The sequence below is a fragment of the Drosophila biarmipes genome, chromosome 3R (assembly GCF_025231255.1).
Source record: "Drosophila biarmipes strain raj3 chromosome 3R, RU_DBia_V1.1, whole genome shotgun sequence".
Classification (NCBI taxonomy): domain Eukaryota; kingdom Metazoa; phylum Arthropoda; class Insecta; order Diptera; family Drosophilidae; genus Drosophila; species Drosophila biarmipes.
In genome coordinates this window covers 15934758-15949201 of record NC_066616.1, presented here as the reverse complement: position 1 = coordinate 15949201, position 14444 = coordinate 15934758, and the positions used below count along the sequence as shown (strand labels likewise).

At 40.5% G+C, this 14444-nt stretch overlaps 1 protein-coding gene across 4 annotated transcripts in view; it reads left to right on the top strand.

Moving 5' to 3' along the window:
• The window catches only part of LOC108031605 (tyrosine-protein kinase Fer), a 34646-nt gene that overhangs the window by 4659 nt on the left and 15543 nt on the right, over nt 1–14444 (top strand). Inside the window, exons 1-3 of one of the 4 annotated variants that reach the window (XM_017105186.3) lie at nt 204–514; nt 1920–2151; nt 4242–4429. In XM_017105186.3, coding sequence (XP_016960675.1) covers nt 1956–2151; nt 4242–4429 — 384 coding nt within the window. In that variant the 5' untranslated portion in view covers nt 204–514; nt 1920–1955. Of the gene's footprint in view, nt 1–203; nt 515–1919; nt 2152–4241; nt 4430–14444 lie in introns of those variants that run through there. The other 3 variants (XM_044091018.2, XM_044091019.2, XM_050889423.1) reach the window with 3 other exon arrangements.

The following is a 14444-nucleotide window of genomic DNA, read 5'->3' as shown; positions in this document are numbered from 1 at the left end:
GTCAGGCAACATAAGTAATCCCCCAGTAAAACCCAGTATTAAGCCCCTTCTGCCTTATAGAGACTTTCTTTTCCGAGAATGTTCGCTGGGTGTTCGGCAACCGGTTCTCCTGCCCGTTCTCTCGCTCTCTCGGCTTCTCAATTTCTCTGTTTTTCTCGCCGCACTCGCGTTGCTCATTCGCCGCATCGGCCCGAGTATCTGTATCTTAGCCGGCGCTCAGTTCCCGCTGAACATCCGAGGCAATCGGTTCGCTGCGCTTGGGCCTGGTTTTGATATTATTTCCCGATTCTGTTCGATCCGATATTCCGTGTGCCGTGCTCCATTCGCAATTTCCGAGCCGCGTTTCCGAGCCATGTGAAGTGCAGGCACCTCGATAGGCCTAAGAAATCACAATTCGTCGTCGCTGATAAGGCCTTTGACACGATAACGATCTATATTTAATTATGATTGTGCCAAGAACTGTCCTCTGACTACGCAAGTTGCAAGTGAAATCCGTCGGCAAAGAAAATCTGCGGTAAATGTGGTTCCCCTTTAAAGAGAAATACGAAAGAGATTTATATCGTGATCACCTCAAAAATTGTTATTTACATTTTTAATTTATATAACGGTGGTGTGGATACTACTCTCCTTAAAGCAGTTGTTGTTGTTGTTGTTGTTCTGGTTCTGGTGGCTGGGATGCTCCCCTAGTTGCTGCCTAACCCGTTTATGTTTTACTCGACTTGGCCAACTGCACACGCACATACAGACAATGCATCAAGTTGCTGTTCTGGCGCATCTATGAGATACACAGAAAGAAAGACGAATCGTATGTGATTCACTTAGTGGAATTTAGTTGCCATTTAGGATAGGTGTACTAAAATGTCAAAACTATACTTGAAAGCATCTAAAATTGATATTAAATTACATCAATTATTTAAATTAAGATGCGAAATGAGATGTTATAATCCCTCGAAAAAGATTTGATGTATGTTACTTCATTTTAATTCACCTATTATATACGAAGTTATCCCATCTAATTTTGCTGGAAATCATTATCCACTTCAGTATATCTACTTGTAACATTATCAAAAAATCAAAATGATAAATTACCTGATTTCAATTGACATCGGGATGCTCTTTCTTCTTGTGTATCTTTAAGATACACGTACTTGCCGCACACACCTTCTGTCGCTGTGTTTCCTTATTGACTTCGCCCCTACCTCCCTCCGCCCCCCCTGGGGCAATGTTTATTTTTGTTTGCTCGCCCAGCAAGCGGGAAAAACAAGTTTTTTTCTTTGAAACCAAAACAACAAGCCAGCAACTACAACAACCACAGCAGCAGCAGGAGCACGGCAACTGCGCCGCAACTCTGGGCTCGCTTTGCTTTTGGAAAATACTTGGGGAAAAGTTCAAGTGAAGACAACTGTTGCATTCAAAATACCACGAATAAAAAACGAAAAAAAAAATAAAATAAATATGCACATTTATGTGCAAGTGTCTCGGGTGTTGGGTGAGAGCGGGAAATGCGTTAATTAGCGGATAAAAAAGTATATGCCAGTGACTCGAATTAAGTCGTTAATCAAAAGCCGGGACGAGATCGTGTGTAATTAGCGAAATGTCGTGACATATGCAAGCAAAGCGGAAAAGACGAAGAAATGTCAACGCATGTGAAAGTTTATTTTGAAAAAATGTTTTTAAAAAAATGTCTAAAGTGTGTGGTGTGACATAAATAATTCATTTTCAGTGAGGCGATAAAGAGCAACGCCAGCGAAGCCCCTTCACAAATTGCCATGCAACAAGTGTTTGCCACATGTCCGCTCTGTTTTTTCTTGTGTCTCTTGTGTAATTCCGCTCTCGCCCCTAAAAACCACTACTTTATAAGTCTGGAAGCAAGATAATCCATTCCCCCTATATAACTCTTGTATCATATCATATCGCAGAGACCAGGGACCCAAATAGGGAGTATCGAGAGCAAGATGGGCTTCTCATCGGCCCTGCAAAGTCGGGCCGCCCACGAGGCGCTGATCGTTCGCCAGGACGCCGAACTCCGGCTCATGGAGACCATGAAGAGGTCCATCCAGATGAAGGCCAAGTGCGACAAGGAGTACGCCATCAGCCTGACGGCTGTGGCCCAGCAGGGTCTCAAAATCGATCGGGCTGACGAAATGCAAGGTAAGACACGCGGCTCGAGCCCGCTTGTACTGCTGATAAGATAGTCTGGTTGATTAGTTTCTTAAGTGTAACATCCTCTTAGTTTGGTACTCCTACTAAGCGAAATTTTAACCAAATCAGAAACGTTACGCTCAGAAATCTACTTTGAAGATACCATTTTGATAACCGAGATTCAGATTCGCTCTAAAATGAGTTTATTTCCTAAAGTAATCCTAAAACTCCGACTGATATAATAATGTCGTTCAAGTTTAATCGAGAGCTTATTCGTTTTATTATATATTTTTTGTAGGGAATACAATGCAATGAAATATTTATAATTAAAACCTGATGAATCTGTATTTATCAGGGTTTGTAAATGCTTTGAATGCTTTAAATTTTTGATGTTACTGTGCTGCTATTTATTCATTATTAAAAATACTATATATGAGTTCCTAAAGTTCTTATATTACAAAATTGTAAATTACATTTAAATTAAAAAAAAATTAAAATATTTTACTTCTTACTAGCAGTGATATTAAATATTACAGTGATATTTTATAGGGTTAATTTTATAAGATTTGGGTTGTTGATTTTAACAATGTTTAGTTTAGGGTGTTCTAAATTTTGGCCCAATTTATGGAAAATATTTTTTTTTAATAAGATTAGTCTTACATTTTCTGCAAATAGGTAATGTGCATAAATAAGTAAAATTACTTTGCCAAGTTAAATCACCTTTGGCCTCCCTAAGATCCCATGTTAAGCCAACATATGTTCCAAAAAATACACTTTATATCTAAAAGGACCAAGTATAGTAGTGAGATCTCGAACTTCATTGACCTTTTGGGCATTACTCACAATATTGTCTGGGTGGCCAGTGCGGTTAAGGCATTCACCAGCATATCATCCATTAGTCAGGGTAAATGTCCGGCGTTTATAAGGCAAGTGTCGATAAGCCGGGTGGATGGTACGATGACAGTGTTAATAGCCTCCATACGAGCTGGGTGGCGTCAATGGGATGAAGCAAGACATATATTATCTTAAGGGTGGAGAAGTGCACATACATCCCTTCCTGAATTTCCCCTTTCGGTGCGAGTTTTGGCAGAGCAGCTTAGGAAACTGGCCAGCGGCTATCGCGTGACTCGATCGCATTTCCAAGTGAATAATACGCGTTAGGTTCTATTTCAAACGAGTCGAGATAATCGCCAGACAAGCAAATCGTTTTCAACTACCGTCCGCTGGGTGGCATCGTCATCCGGCGGCCAGGACTCGGCATCTTGGTAAATTGGCCTGGCCAAGCTCATCAAAGTGTCGACAAAGTGCAGCTGTCTTGCTCCCCATAGAACACATGAAATTGCTATAATTTGCAGTCAGTGTCAGTGTTTTTTTCTTTTCCATCTTTTTTTTTTGTTCGCTTGGGAAATTTTTTCGTTGCTGTTTACATGGCCAAACAAATGTATCCGCTGGATGCGGACTCACGCACACAAGCCGAGTGCACAAAGGCGTAGCCGAATGATTTAGTTCGGGCCATTTGATATAGTTTGAATATATATGCTCACACATCTCCAGTTTCAGCGATTCCCTCACCTTGACCATGAACTTGAATCGCTCGATTTGAATGCAGCTTGAAGTCGAAATCTCAGACTTTGCCGCTTAGTGAGGCGCTAGCGTTTTGGCCAAGAAACAAACGTGGCTTTTAGGTTATTATAGTTCTGATTTTCTTGGCAAATGATAATAATTACCAAAAATCTGGGCAAAGTATTTGCGTCACTTTAGCTTAATGCTGGCTCAAGAGAAGTGATTCACTGCCCGGGACTTTCGATTGCACTTTTACCCAACTGCTGAGCGGATAAAACTCCAGTGAGTCATGCCCCGGGCAAATTGTGGATTAGCTGCGGTTTTACGGGGCTTAAGACGATGCCTAATAAAGATATAGTCTGTCTTGTGACTTTGCATTAATCAAATAAGATGTAACTGGTTGTTATCACTTGGATTAAGCTGGAAATATATAATAAAGTCACTGTGACGATTTTGTAACTTTGAAGTAAATAATATGAAAATTTTTGTTTTTAAGTTATGGTTACTAATAGAGTGTTATATTCTTCCCATTGCAGGCAGCCTGATCACCAAGTCCTGGCGATCCTACATGGACGAACTGGACCAGCAGGCCAGGCAGTTCAAGTTCAACGCCGAGCAGCTGGAGGTGGTCTGCGACAAGTTGACCCATCTGTCACAGGATAAGCGAAAGGCCCGAAAGGCCTACCAGGAGGAGCACGCCAAGATCGCAGCACGCCTGAATCATGTGAGTGTTTTGGCCAACACCTTAAATACTCATAAGGCATTCATTTGAACAGCCGACGCGCCCAATTCACAAGGCTTATGAATTATCAAAAGACAGGGCACTTGGAAAAAAAGGGGATTTCGAATTGATATCCAAAGTTAAACATTCTGATGAAAAGTAGAATATTGGGCTCTAAGAAAAATGTTTTTGTGATACCGACAGATATTCCAAGCTGAAATGTAATAGAAGAATGTAGCTACCTAGTAGATAGTATCTAGTATCTATAATTTTTATTTTCGTATCTACTGTACCTGATAACTGTGTCTTTTCTTCTGGTGTATGAATTCATTTATTTATGATTGCCATTGAGGAGTCAACCACAAAAATAATCATTATGGGCTCGGGGCCCCGCGAACTTCCAACTGAAGCTCCGCCCACAGCCGTCTTTTGTTGACTGCCCATTGTTCGATGTTCTTATATACAATATTAAGTATTTGTATAATCAAAATAAATATTAAGCGTTTCTGCGGAAAAGAAGAAACGACTTGGGGCACATTTAAGCAGCTTAAGAGTCTTGTAAACACACTCGCCGAAAAAAAGGGAAGGAGAACACCGATTGTTATTGGCGTCGTGGGCCCAGTCGATGTACTAAATCAATAGAAGTGTTTATTTATGAGCCGTGTCGTGCGGCAACAAGTTTATTAACCCAGCGGGCAGAATATTAGAAGAGCTTCACCGAAAAAAGCAACCCGGGCATGAAGAAGGGTCAACAAATTGCGAATATTCACGGGTGCTGACAGCAAATTAGCATTTCGACAGTGACAAAAGAGCGCGGTGGAACTTCAGAGCCCATGTTCGGGAAAAGGTGGCCCATGGAAAACTGCTTTTTGGCCACATGCGACATCGTGTTGTTGCAAACGGACAGATGGCCAGCACTGCCAACAAAATGCTTGACGATGACCCAAAAAAATTGTTTTGTTTCGTGATTTTGGCATAGAATTCCGCCACTGTTTTATATCTTCCTGCGGCCTTTGTCAAGTCTAAACAAAAGTCTCGTTTGCCATTGCACCGCTCGCCAGCTTACTTTAGTATTATTTATTTATTTATCAAGATACCCATCTATTTTTGTGGCAAACAAGACTTTTTGCGCCGCAGTTTCGCAGTTTCGCTGGTGCAAAACAAAATTTAACGGCCGCCGAGAATGCCAATCAAAATTTCAGCGAATCGTCGATGATTGCCTCGCAATGTACTTGCTTTTTGATCAGCCCAGATAAAACGAGGAATATTTGATTTTATAGAGAAAAAAGCTAGCTGAAACAAAATAAAATATTTTGTACTTGACTCTTTGTGGAAGTTAATAAAACGACCAAATGCTTTTCAAGTTTAATGTGCTTCCCTAAAATGTTTACAAGCTGTTTGGGGATTTATTCGTTCCTCCATGGTCAGTAGTTTGTAATCAAATAGTAAACTTTGGCAGCAGCAAAAAATAAATAAAAAGTAGAAAAAAACTGGCAACACATGCTCCAAACTTGCGCCAATCTCAAGTCAATTGACAACAATTTAGCGAAATAGCAATAAAAATTACAAAGCATGCAGACAGCAGCAAAAAGCAAGGCAGAATTCTGGGTAAAAGACCCCGGAGAACCCGAGTGGAAGATGAGAACCCCGATTCTCCTCTCCGGGCTCCACTTCTCCAACGTCTTGGGCTCTTTTTTCATTTTCTTTATTGGACTTTGACTTTGTAATATTTGCGCAATGGATCGAACAGCACAGAACAGCAGCAAAAACCTGAGTTATGGTCGAGGGAGCGGGATACAAGAGCTCATCGAGGAATTGTGGCTGTGTTGTTGATTTAATAAGTGTCTAGAAATGGGTCGACCAGTCGACCAGTCGACCACTCGGTTGTTGGACGGCATCGGTTCTATATGGCGGCGCTGCGGTGCTGATGGATGGAATTGCAGTATGGTGTTGATGGATTGGCATTAGATTATTATTATTGGGAGCAGGCAAACAATCCAGTCGTTTAAGATTGAGGGAAATTGATTAAGTCGATGACGTTAAGACTTGGAAATTGATTTGAAAATCAATTATGAGCAATGACAGTGGCCTACCCAATTACCTAATTAATTAACTATAAATTGGAACCAATTCTCTTTAGCAGTCTAATTTGCATCTTTTAAAAAATAAACTCCATATAACATTTTAATGGACCCAAACTCGTGTTAAACCATAAAAATACAAACTTAGTATTTTATCTCCCTAAAATTGCAGTCTTAAAATATTTAGTAACCCATAAACAGCACCGAATAATATGGTGTTAACTCTTCAAAAAATATTAACCTACTTGTAATGCAATAAAAATGATATATTTCTTATCTTTTTACTGCTCATTTAAAAGTACTTTGGTAAATATGAAGCAATTGCGTTGTGATGGTTGTAATTAAGATGGCGAATGCCAGGAAAAGCATTTTCAACTTTTTACGACTCTAGACTAAAAAAGGTTGTCGAATTTTCTGTCGTTTAGGGCGGGCTCAATCACTTTGTTCCGGCTGTCATCGCCATACTCAGGGAAACATTTTGGCCAACTGTGAGTTTGGTTATTAATTGAAAACACTTAAGGGCGCCCGACTCTCCGCCCGCCACTCTCGGCTAATGGATATGGAATTGGTTTTAATGTATCTTTGTATCTGCTGGCCTGTCAAATCTACTGCACACGCCCAGCGAAAAACGCATTAGGGATCCGAACTTCCGGGTGGGTTTTCCAGCGCTTTTCCACACACTCACACATGCCAGCTTTGCTGGGGCTTCCCAGACAGATATTTCCCCCTCCGTGTTCTATTGATAAACCGCAGAAGGCATGCTAAAACGCCTAGAATCGATACATTTCCATCGGTTGGCATTGAAAACACTGCGGCGAATCGCACTCGTATTAATTACAATAAGTTCAATTCAAGTTTCTTTATGACGTCGTGACGTCAAGCCGCCCAACAACACAATCGCTCGTCTGTGTTTTCGTCTCTGGTATTCCAGATAAGGCGATAAGATACGGCTTTGAAGTGGGCGAAGGGGGTTCCAGTCCAAGTGAAGGAGCACAAACAAGCGAGTGCAGTGGCCACATCAAATGTATCTATCAAATGCACATGGCCCGGGTTGGGAGCACACTTGAAGATACTTAACGAACGGCATGCAAAAGCCAGCGCTTGATTGAAATTCCCCATTAAACTTGTTCTTGGGGGGAGCTCGGTAATGTTATTTGAGAGACGGCGCCAGAGTTATTTTATTTTTGAGCCACCCCTGAGTCCTGGGAAGTCTTTCAGCATTTCACCCCGAGTGCCGACACCGGGTTCTTTCGCTGGAGTCAATTGGCTCCGCGCACAAAAGCCTTTGGACATGCCTTTTAATTGAGCTGCATTGACCTGTGCCCGGAGTTCTCAAGTGTCTACAAAGTTTTCCCCCAATGCATAATTGCCGCACGCACGTACAGTCCCAGAAAATGGTTGAAATAAATGCGAGGCTTAGATGAAAATACACAAAAAAAAAATTAAAGATCCATCTAAAAATAGACATATTACAGAAGCATTTCGCTGCACTTCTAGTAATTTGTATACCATTTATAATCTTATCTGTATTTTTTAAATCTCAACTACGATTGTTTTAAGTGATATTATTTTATATCGTACTTTGCAGTCTTAAAAATATATAATATGTTGATGATTATCTCTAATTTTTGTTATTTTTTGGGTCTTACAAATACAATGTTATTGTAATATCTAATATTTCAGATTGGAGAAGATTGTATTTCAACTATTTCAAAATTCATCTTAATGAATCCCTTTCTCCCCGTGCATTTGGAGTTGAATTTGACTGAGTAAAGTTAATGCAAATCTAAAGTTAGAAACCGACTTTGGGTAATCTCGAGCAACTAAAACAATGCGATACGGTTGGACTATCATCTGACAGCTCTGGGAAAATAGCTTCGCACCACTTGATAAATGGAGACCCGAATCTGAGCCAAGTACAGGGTCGCAAATGCGTTTCGTACATTACCATCTCTGGGCATAAATTCTGGATGTCTTGATCCCTAAATGCTATGCACATAAAATGCCAAGAACAACTTAACTCAGTTGGCCGTCTGCGTGGGGGTTTGGTTTTGTTTTTTTTGGGGGGGAAAAGGAGACTGGGAAAGCTACAAAAGTTTCTTGACATTGCGACAAAAGCTGCACAAATTGCAGGCACAGGCACACATGCTGTTGTCTCTTGACGGAGACAACTTGTAGATACTTTTGTATCTGTTTATCGGCTAGTCACTGCCATAAGTTGTGCCGTCGGCCCGTAAAGCCCAGTGATTTCCAAAGTTTTGCAGCTGCGAACTTGCTTAAAATTCGAAATGCCCAACTGCACGCAGTACATAAAAATTAGAGCTGATATTTGTTGACAACAAACATGGGGCAAAGTTTGTTTTTCCGTTCGCTGCGAGGGGGCGGTATTGGATAACGATTTGTTTGGGTTTTTTTCTGGTTTTTGGGGGGGGGAGTTGTTAAAAAAAAAACTTGTGGTGGACGCCGGACGACGTCATGGCGTGCTGCGACTGGCGTCGAACTCCCGGGGTTGGTTTTCCCCACTTCCGAACCTCCCAACTCCACGTCTCCCCATCGAAACATCTACCCCAAGCAATCCGAGGGGGTTGCTAGCATAATTGCCACATAATAACCACGGCTGCGGCGCCACTTGGAGCTGCCCCCGGCCAGTTCCGGCTGCAGTCCGCTGACTCATCTGCCGACCAGCATGTTGCAAGTTGCAACTTTCGTTTTTGGCCAGCCTCGAGTGTTTGCGGAACTATTAACCAGCCTTCCAGCCGCATCGAGATTGTCTGGGCGACATAAATGCACTGGTCGGATGGATGCACAGAGAGCAAATGTCACTGAAAATATCTACAGATATAAATAAAAATATCTGAATTGAATTTATATAGTAAATCTCCTAAAAAATGTTTTCAAATATGAAAGATTAAGTTAGCAATTTAAAGATATTTTTACTGAATTTTTTATGATACTAACATATGTGTGATTCGTTGTAAGACTTGGAAAATTGTGGTCTTATAAATATGTTTTTCTGGGACCTTCTCGACTTTTACCCTTTCTCTGAGTGTAAGCTGAAAGCGTGTTTGCCAAACTCAAAGTCTCGAAGGCCCTGATGATGATTACTTCCGCCAAACAGTGACATTTTCCACGTGGCGAAGCAATTCCCTCGCTTAATGCAATCGGGCATTCGGATGGAGAAATCTGTCTGCAATGTCTTTGTCTGCCAAAAATAAAATAAAAAGAAATCACCTCGCTTTGACATATCGGAAACAAACCTGAATGCTGTCGCGGAAATATTTCGTTAAAGGTTATAACCTTGAATCTTTAAGACACCCATAAATTTTCCTACAATAAGTAAACCGTTTTTTTATATTTTTCATTTAGTTTTCAGTTGCCATTAGTTTTTCCTCTCAGCATTATATGTAAATTGAAATTAAAATACTTTTGCTGGCTTTCTCGTTTTTCAGTCTGTGATTTATTTGCCTCGTTATTGGATTTCGCCTTAATTCATTCCCTTTTAATTCGAAAATATCATCAATTATGTTTGTTGATTCTGCCAGCCTGGTGGATTTGCGGCTTTTGTAGTTTCTTGTTTATGGGATATGGCTAAAAGGTGCGGTATCATTTCAGTCTGCCCTGCTCTGTTGTTATTTTTCTCCAATAAATACTTTTCCCATAGGGTGGGTCGCCCCTGGGTCTGGCCCATTCGCCCACGCCTTCATTTGACTCGAGCACCAGCAGTCAAATTGTTTACATATTAGCGAAACGCCAAGAAAAAAGAGCAGAGCATGTTTATTTATAAACAAAAATATCTTGTGTGCCAAATGACGACAATTAAAGCTATTTCTTTGCCGCTAATTTTCTAAAGAAATGAATACACACATCGAGCTGGGGATTGCACCTTTTTGCTCCTTGTTTAAAGCCTGCACGTGCCCTTTTTAATTTCGGGAAGTCCGTTGTGGTGGCAAATTGAGTTAAGCTTAAGCCCGTTGGACAACCGCAGAAATGGCCAAAATAAATTGGGAAAAGTTGTGCAACGCCGGTGGTTGGGGCTGGGGTTCGGGTTTTGAGTGACAGAAGGCCGAAGGATGGTCACACAATGTGCAATGTCAAGGATCAGGGTTGACGGCTTGCCATGTGAATGGCAGGCAGACAGGACTTCAGCCGGGATGAGCTCCGTTCCATTCCGTTCCGGACGCCTACAAAGCATAAAAGTCACCGGGTCCACAGGCTGGCTCCACAGTCCTGGCTGAAATTCTAATAAAACCCCAAAATGTCAACAAGCTACAGTGGGCTACGTGGAGTGGGAATGGGGCATACTTGAAATTCGCATTATGTCCAGAATGACACGCTACGGAAATTATTATGCAGACATGGTTGAGTTTCCCTTCAGTTTTGTCTGGGTTTTGAAACCCTTTCCTCGCCGGTGTAACCCTTGATTGGCAATTACTTTTGGATTACATAGCATAACACCTTACCTTTGAAAGATATTTGAACATAATAAAAAATATTACAGATTAATCCAGCTTAATATTTTAGGAAAGTTATGGTCTAAAATTAGAATGTCACCCTGCCCAAAAATGATCTGAATTTTGGGCGAAACAAGAAAAGTAATCGTCCAAAAATAGAATGTCATACCTTGTTGAACTCGTAATGAAATTTTCTATATAATGGCATTTACACCTAAAAAAATGTATTTTTGACCCATTTTCGCAAAAAAAGTCGATGCTACGCCTTAAAAAAAATTAAAAAATTTCGAAAAATTTTTGTTTTTAGTAACAACTAGAAAATGACTGCGATCCATCATCTAGCTTATTAGCTGTTTAAAACAGTGCTTTTTACTCCTTTTGGGCAATTTTTGACCAAGTTGCCCCAAAAGAGGTCAAGGAAATATCATTTTTTGGCCCAAAAACCATGGAGTTCATTTTTGATACAAAAACAAGCAATATTTTGTGTGAAACAACAAAAGTAATCGTCAAAAAATGAAGTGTCATACCTTGTTAAACTCGTAATAAAATTTCCTATCAATTGGCATTCACACCTAAAAAAAATTAATTTTGACCCATTTTCGCAAAAAAAGACGATGCTACCCCTTCCAAAAAAATGTGAAAATTTGTGAAAATTTTTAGTTTACAGAATAAGCTCGAACACGTCTGCGATTAATTATCCAGCTTGTTAGCTTTCCAAAACGGTGCATCTTTTAGGTTTCGGACCAATTTTGACCAAGTTATATCAGAAAGATGAAAGAAATATTAGTTTTTGACCGAAAGTATTTTGGGCGAAACAACAAAAACAATCGTCAAAAATGGAGAAAAAAAATTCAAAAATAGTCGGTACTTTGGGGGAAACAACAGCATTGTTGCATTATCAATCTGCATTCAGACCTCAACATTTTTATTTTTGTCAAATTTTCGCAAAAAAAAAATCATAAAAAAAGATACAAAGGATTTTTAGTTTAGTTACTAAACATATTAAAATTAATTTTTTTTGCACTTTCCTTGAATTATCTATTAATATAGAGAAGAAAGAATAATTTCTATCAAATTTCCCATCGCTCTATTGTGTGTTTATTATCAATCCAATCCAATTTAAAGTTAGCCCATGCGAAGCAGCATAAATTCAACACGCAGCCTAAATAGATTTTTAATAGTTCCCCAACTTCCAGTGTCCTGACCAGTTGTTACATCCTCCCACTGCCGCAGTCTGCGGACAATTTGTTTCAGCCCCCAAAAAACCCAGCCAAGTGCCAACGAATTTCGCTCATGTCATGCAGCCGTAGCTCCATGTCCATGGTTACAGTCTGGCCCTTAGCTCGTCGGCCTCTGGTTGGGTTTTTGGGCCCAGACACCGCCGTCGAGCCATCCAGACTTATGGCCACATTTGCTCGGATGCACAAAAAGGGTAAATTTTCATTTATGGATACATGTGTGTGGGGCAATGTGGATTGAAAATGCATTGAAAACCGCTCGGCAGAGATACAAGTTGTTAGCCGATTTTGATTAAACTAATGGTGGCCATAAATCACAGCCACACCAAGCAAAACGCCGGCAGCGACTTTAATCAAACCTAATTTAATGCTAGAGGCACCCGAAAATCCAACAATTAAATTGGCGCGACCGTAATAGTTGGGCTTTTTATGTCCCAAATGGGCAAAGTTATGGCGACATGGTATGGGTTTGTCTGCAAAAGTCTGGCTTTGGTCCCTCCGCCCGATGATAATGGGAACGCCGCCGCCATTAACAGAACGCATTATTGTTCGTAATTTTCTGTCAAACTGTTGGGTTGAAGGCAATTTTGCGGAACGTTCTGGCGGCGCAATCAACAAAACTCTAGCCGAGAAACACGCCCCCTGGAAGAAAAAAACATCGCCGTCGCCGTCGTTGAAATTTTCCTCGGAAACGCATTCAGATTTTTTCACGTTCCTTCGGATGGCTGGATCCTGCCCACAAACAATCCACCCTCTTCGCTAATTTCCAGTGCCTTGGCAATATTTTTTTGCGTTTTACGATGCCGTAGAAGACCCAAGATTTAGTTGGTAATGTTTGCCTTTGGCGTTTTACTCTGCCGCCCTGCACATTGCTCATACGCAGTGTTGAACCCGAGAAAATAGTGGAAAATTGAAATTCAACGCGAGATAAAGAGTGGTGATGAGGTGGGTTGGGTGGTTGGGAGGGGCATATGGCGTCCCCTGTTGACTGTGTCTGCGTTAATTCGGTTTTGCTAATTTGGAATGGCGCCAAATTGAAAATAAAAACTTTGCAAGCTCGAAAAATACCCCCAGATACAGTAAACAATCGATAACACGGCTAATTAAAATGGTTTTTCCGATAGGTAAAAGGTGACAAATTGTCGGAGAGAGCTAACTAACTAAAGAGAAATCACTTTTTGAGATATAAAATACCTTAAACTAGTTAAAGATAGTAGTAAATATTTACCCCAACGAGTGGAATAGCATCTTTATAAATCATATAAATATTTATCAGATTTGTATCTTTTTTTGGTTTTAGAGTATGTTGGATATGGCGATTTTTTACTTTAATATTCCTTTTCTATAGAAGCTGTTTAAATACAAAATAAATAGAAATAAAAACAGTTAAGCAATTTTGTTATTCTAAACCATTCATACAAATCATATACTATTAGTCACATTTAAAATGGTATTGTATCTTTTAAACTTTTAGCTATTCATAAAATATAATGCTTTTCTGCTCTTTTGACTTTTCCTTTAAACTTTCTGTCAGTCGGAAAATTTTCTTGTTTTCGCTTCGCGCAAAAGTGAAATTTATGTTCTCGCTTGGGGCTAATTTATGTTGCACAAAAATGCTGCCAGCTAAATAAATAGTATTGTTTGCCATCAAATATAGGAAATTACGTAGCCGCCGCGTGTGCCGCCGCCAAAAAGTGATGTTTTTGTTTAAGTGCAATGGGAAATGCGACAGCTGCAGCCAGAAAACTAATACGCTAGCAATTGCTGGCTGTTTGATTTTTGCTTCACACAAAATGCAGCCGAACGAAAATAATGAAAACGCCAACAGATTTTATAGCTGCCTACTAAAAATAAAAATGGCGCAGTGCACTCATGACTCAAGATCTGGTGGCATACCCGAAATTGTGCAAGGTGGAATCGAGGGCTTAACCCAACCACTTGGGGTGGGGCACTTTCATCATCCGCCGCTGGCGGAGAAGCCGCAAAAGTGTGGCCTTAGGTGAGGTGCCGGGACCCTGGCCAAATCAATCGATTCCCTTTCGAAAAACTCACCTTGAAAGTCGGCAGGGGTGAACAAAAGGACAGCCAAATTGTTTTGTTTGCGCTCATTTAAATGTACTTGAAAGTGGGCCGGGCTAAGGTGACAGTTGGCGGGGCTGGAAACCCCACACAAGTCGAAGGTAACTGAAAATGCAACCAAGAGGGAAAAGAAAAGTCAGGCGAATAATGCATATCACTTTGAACTCAC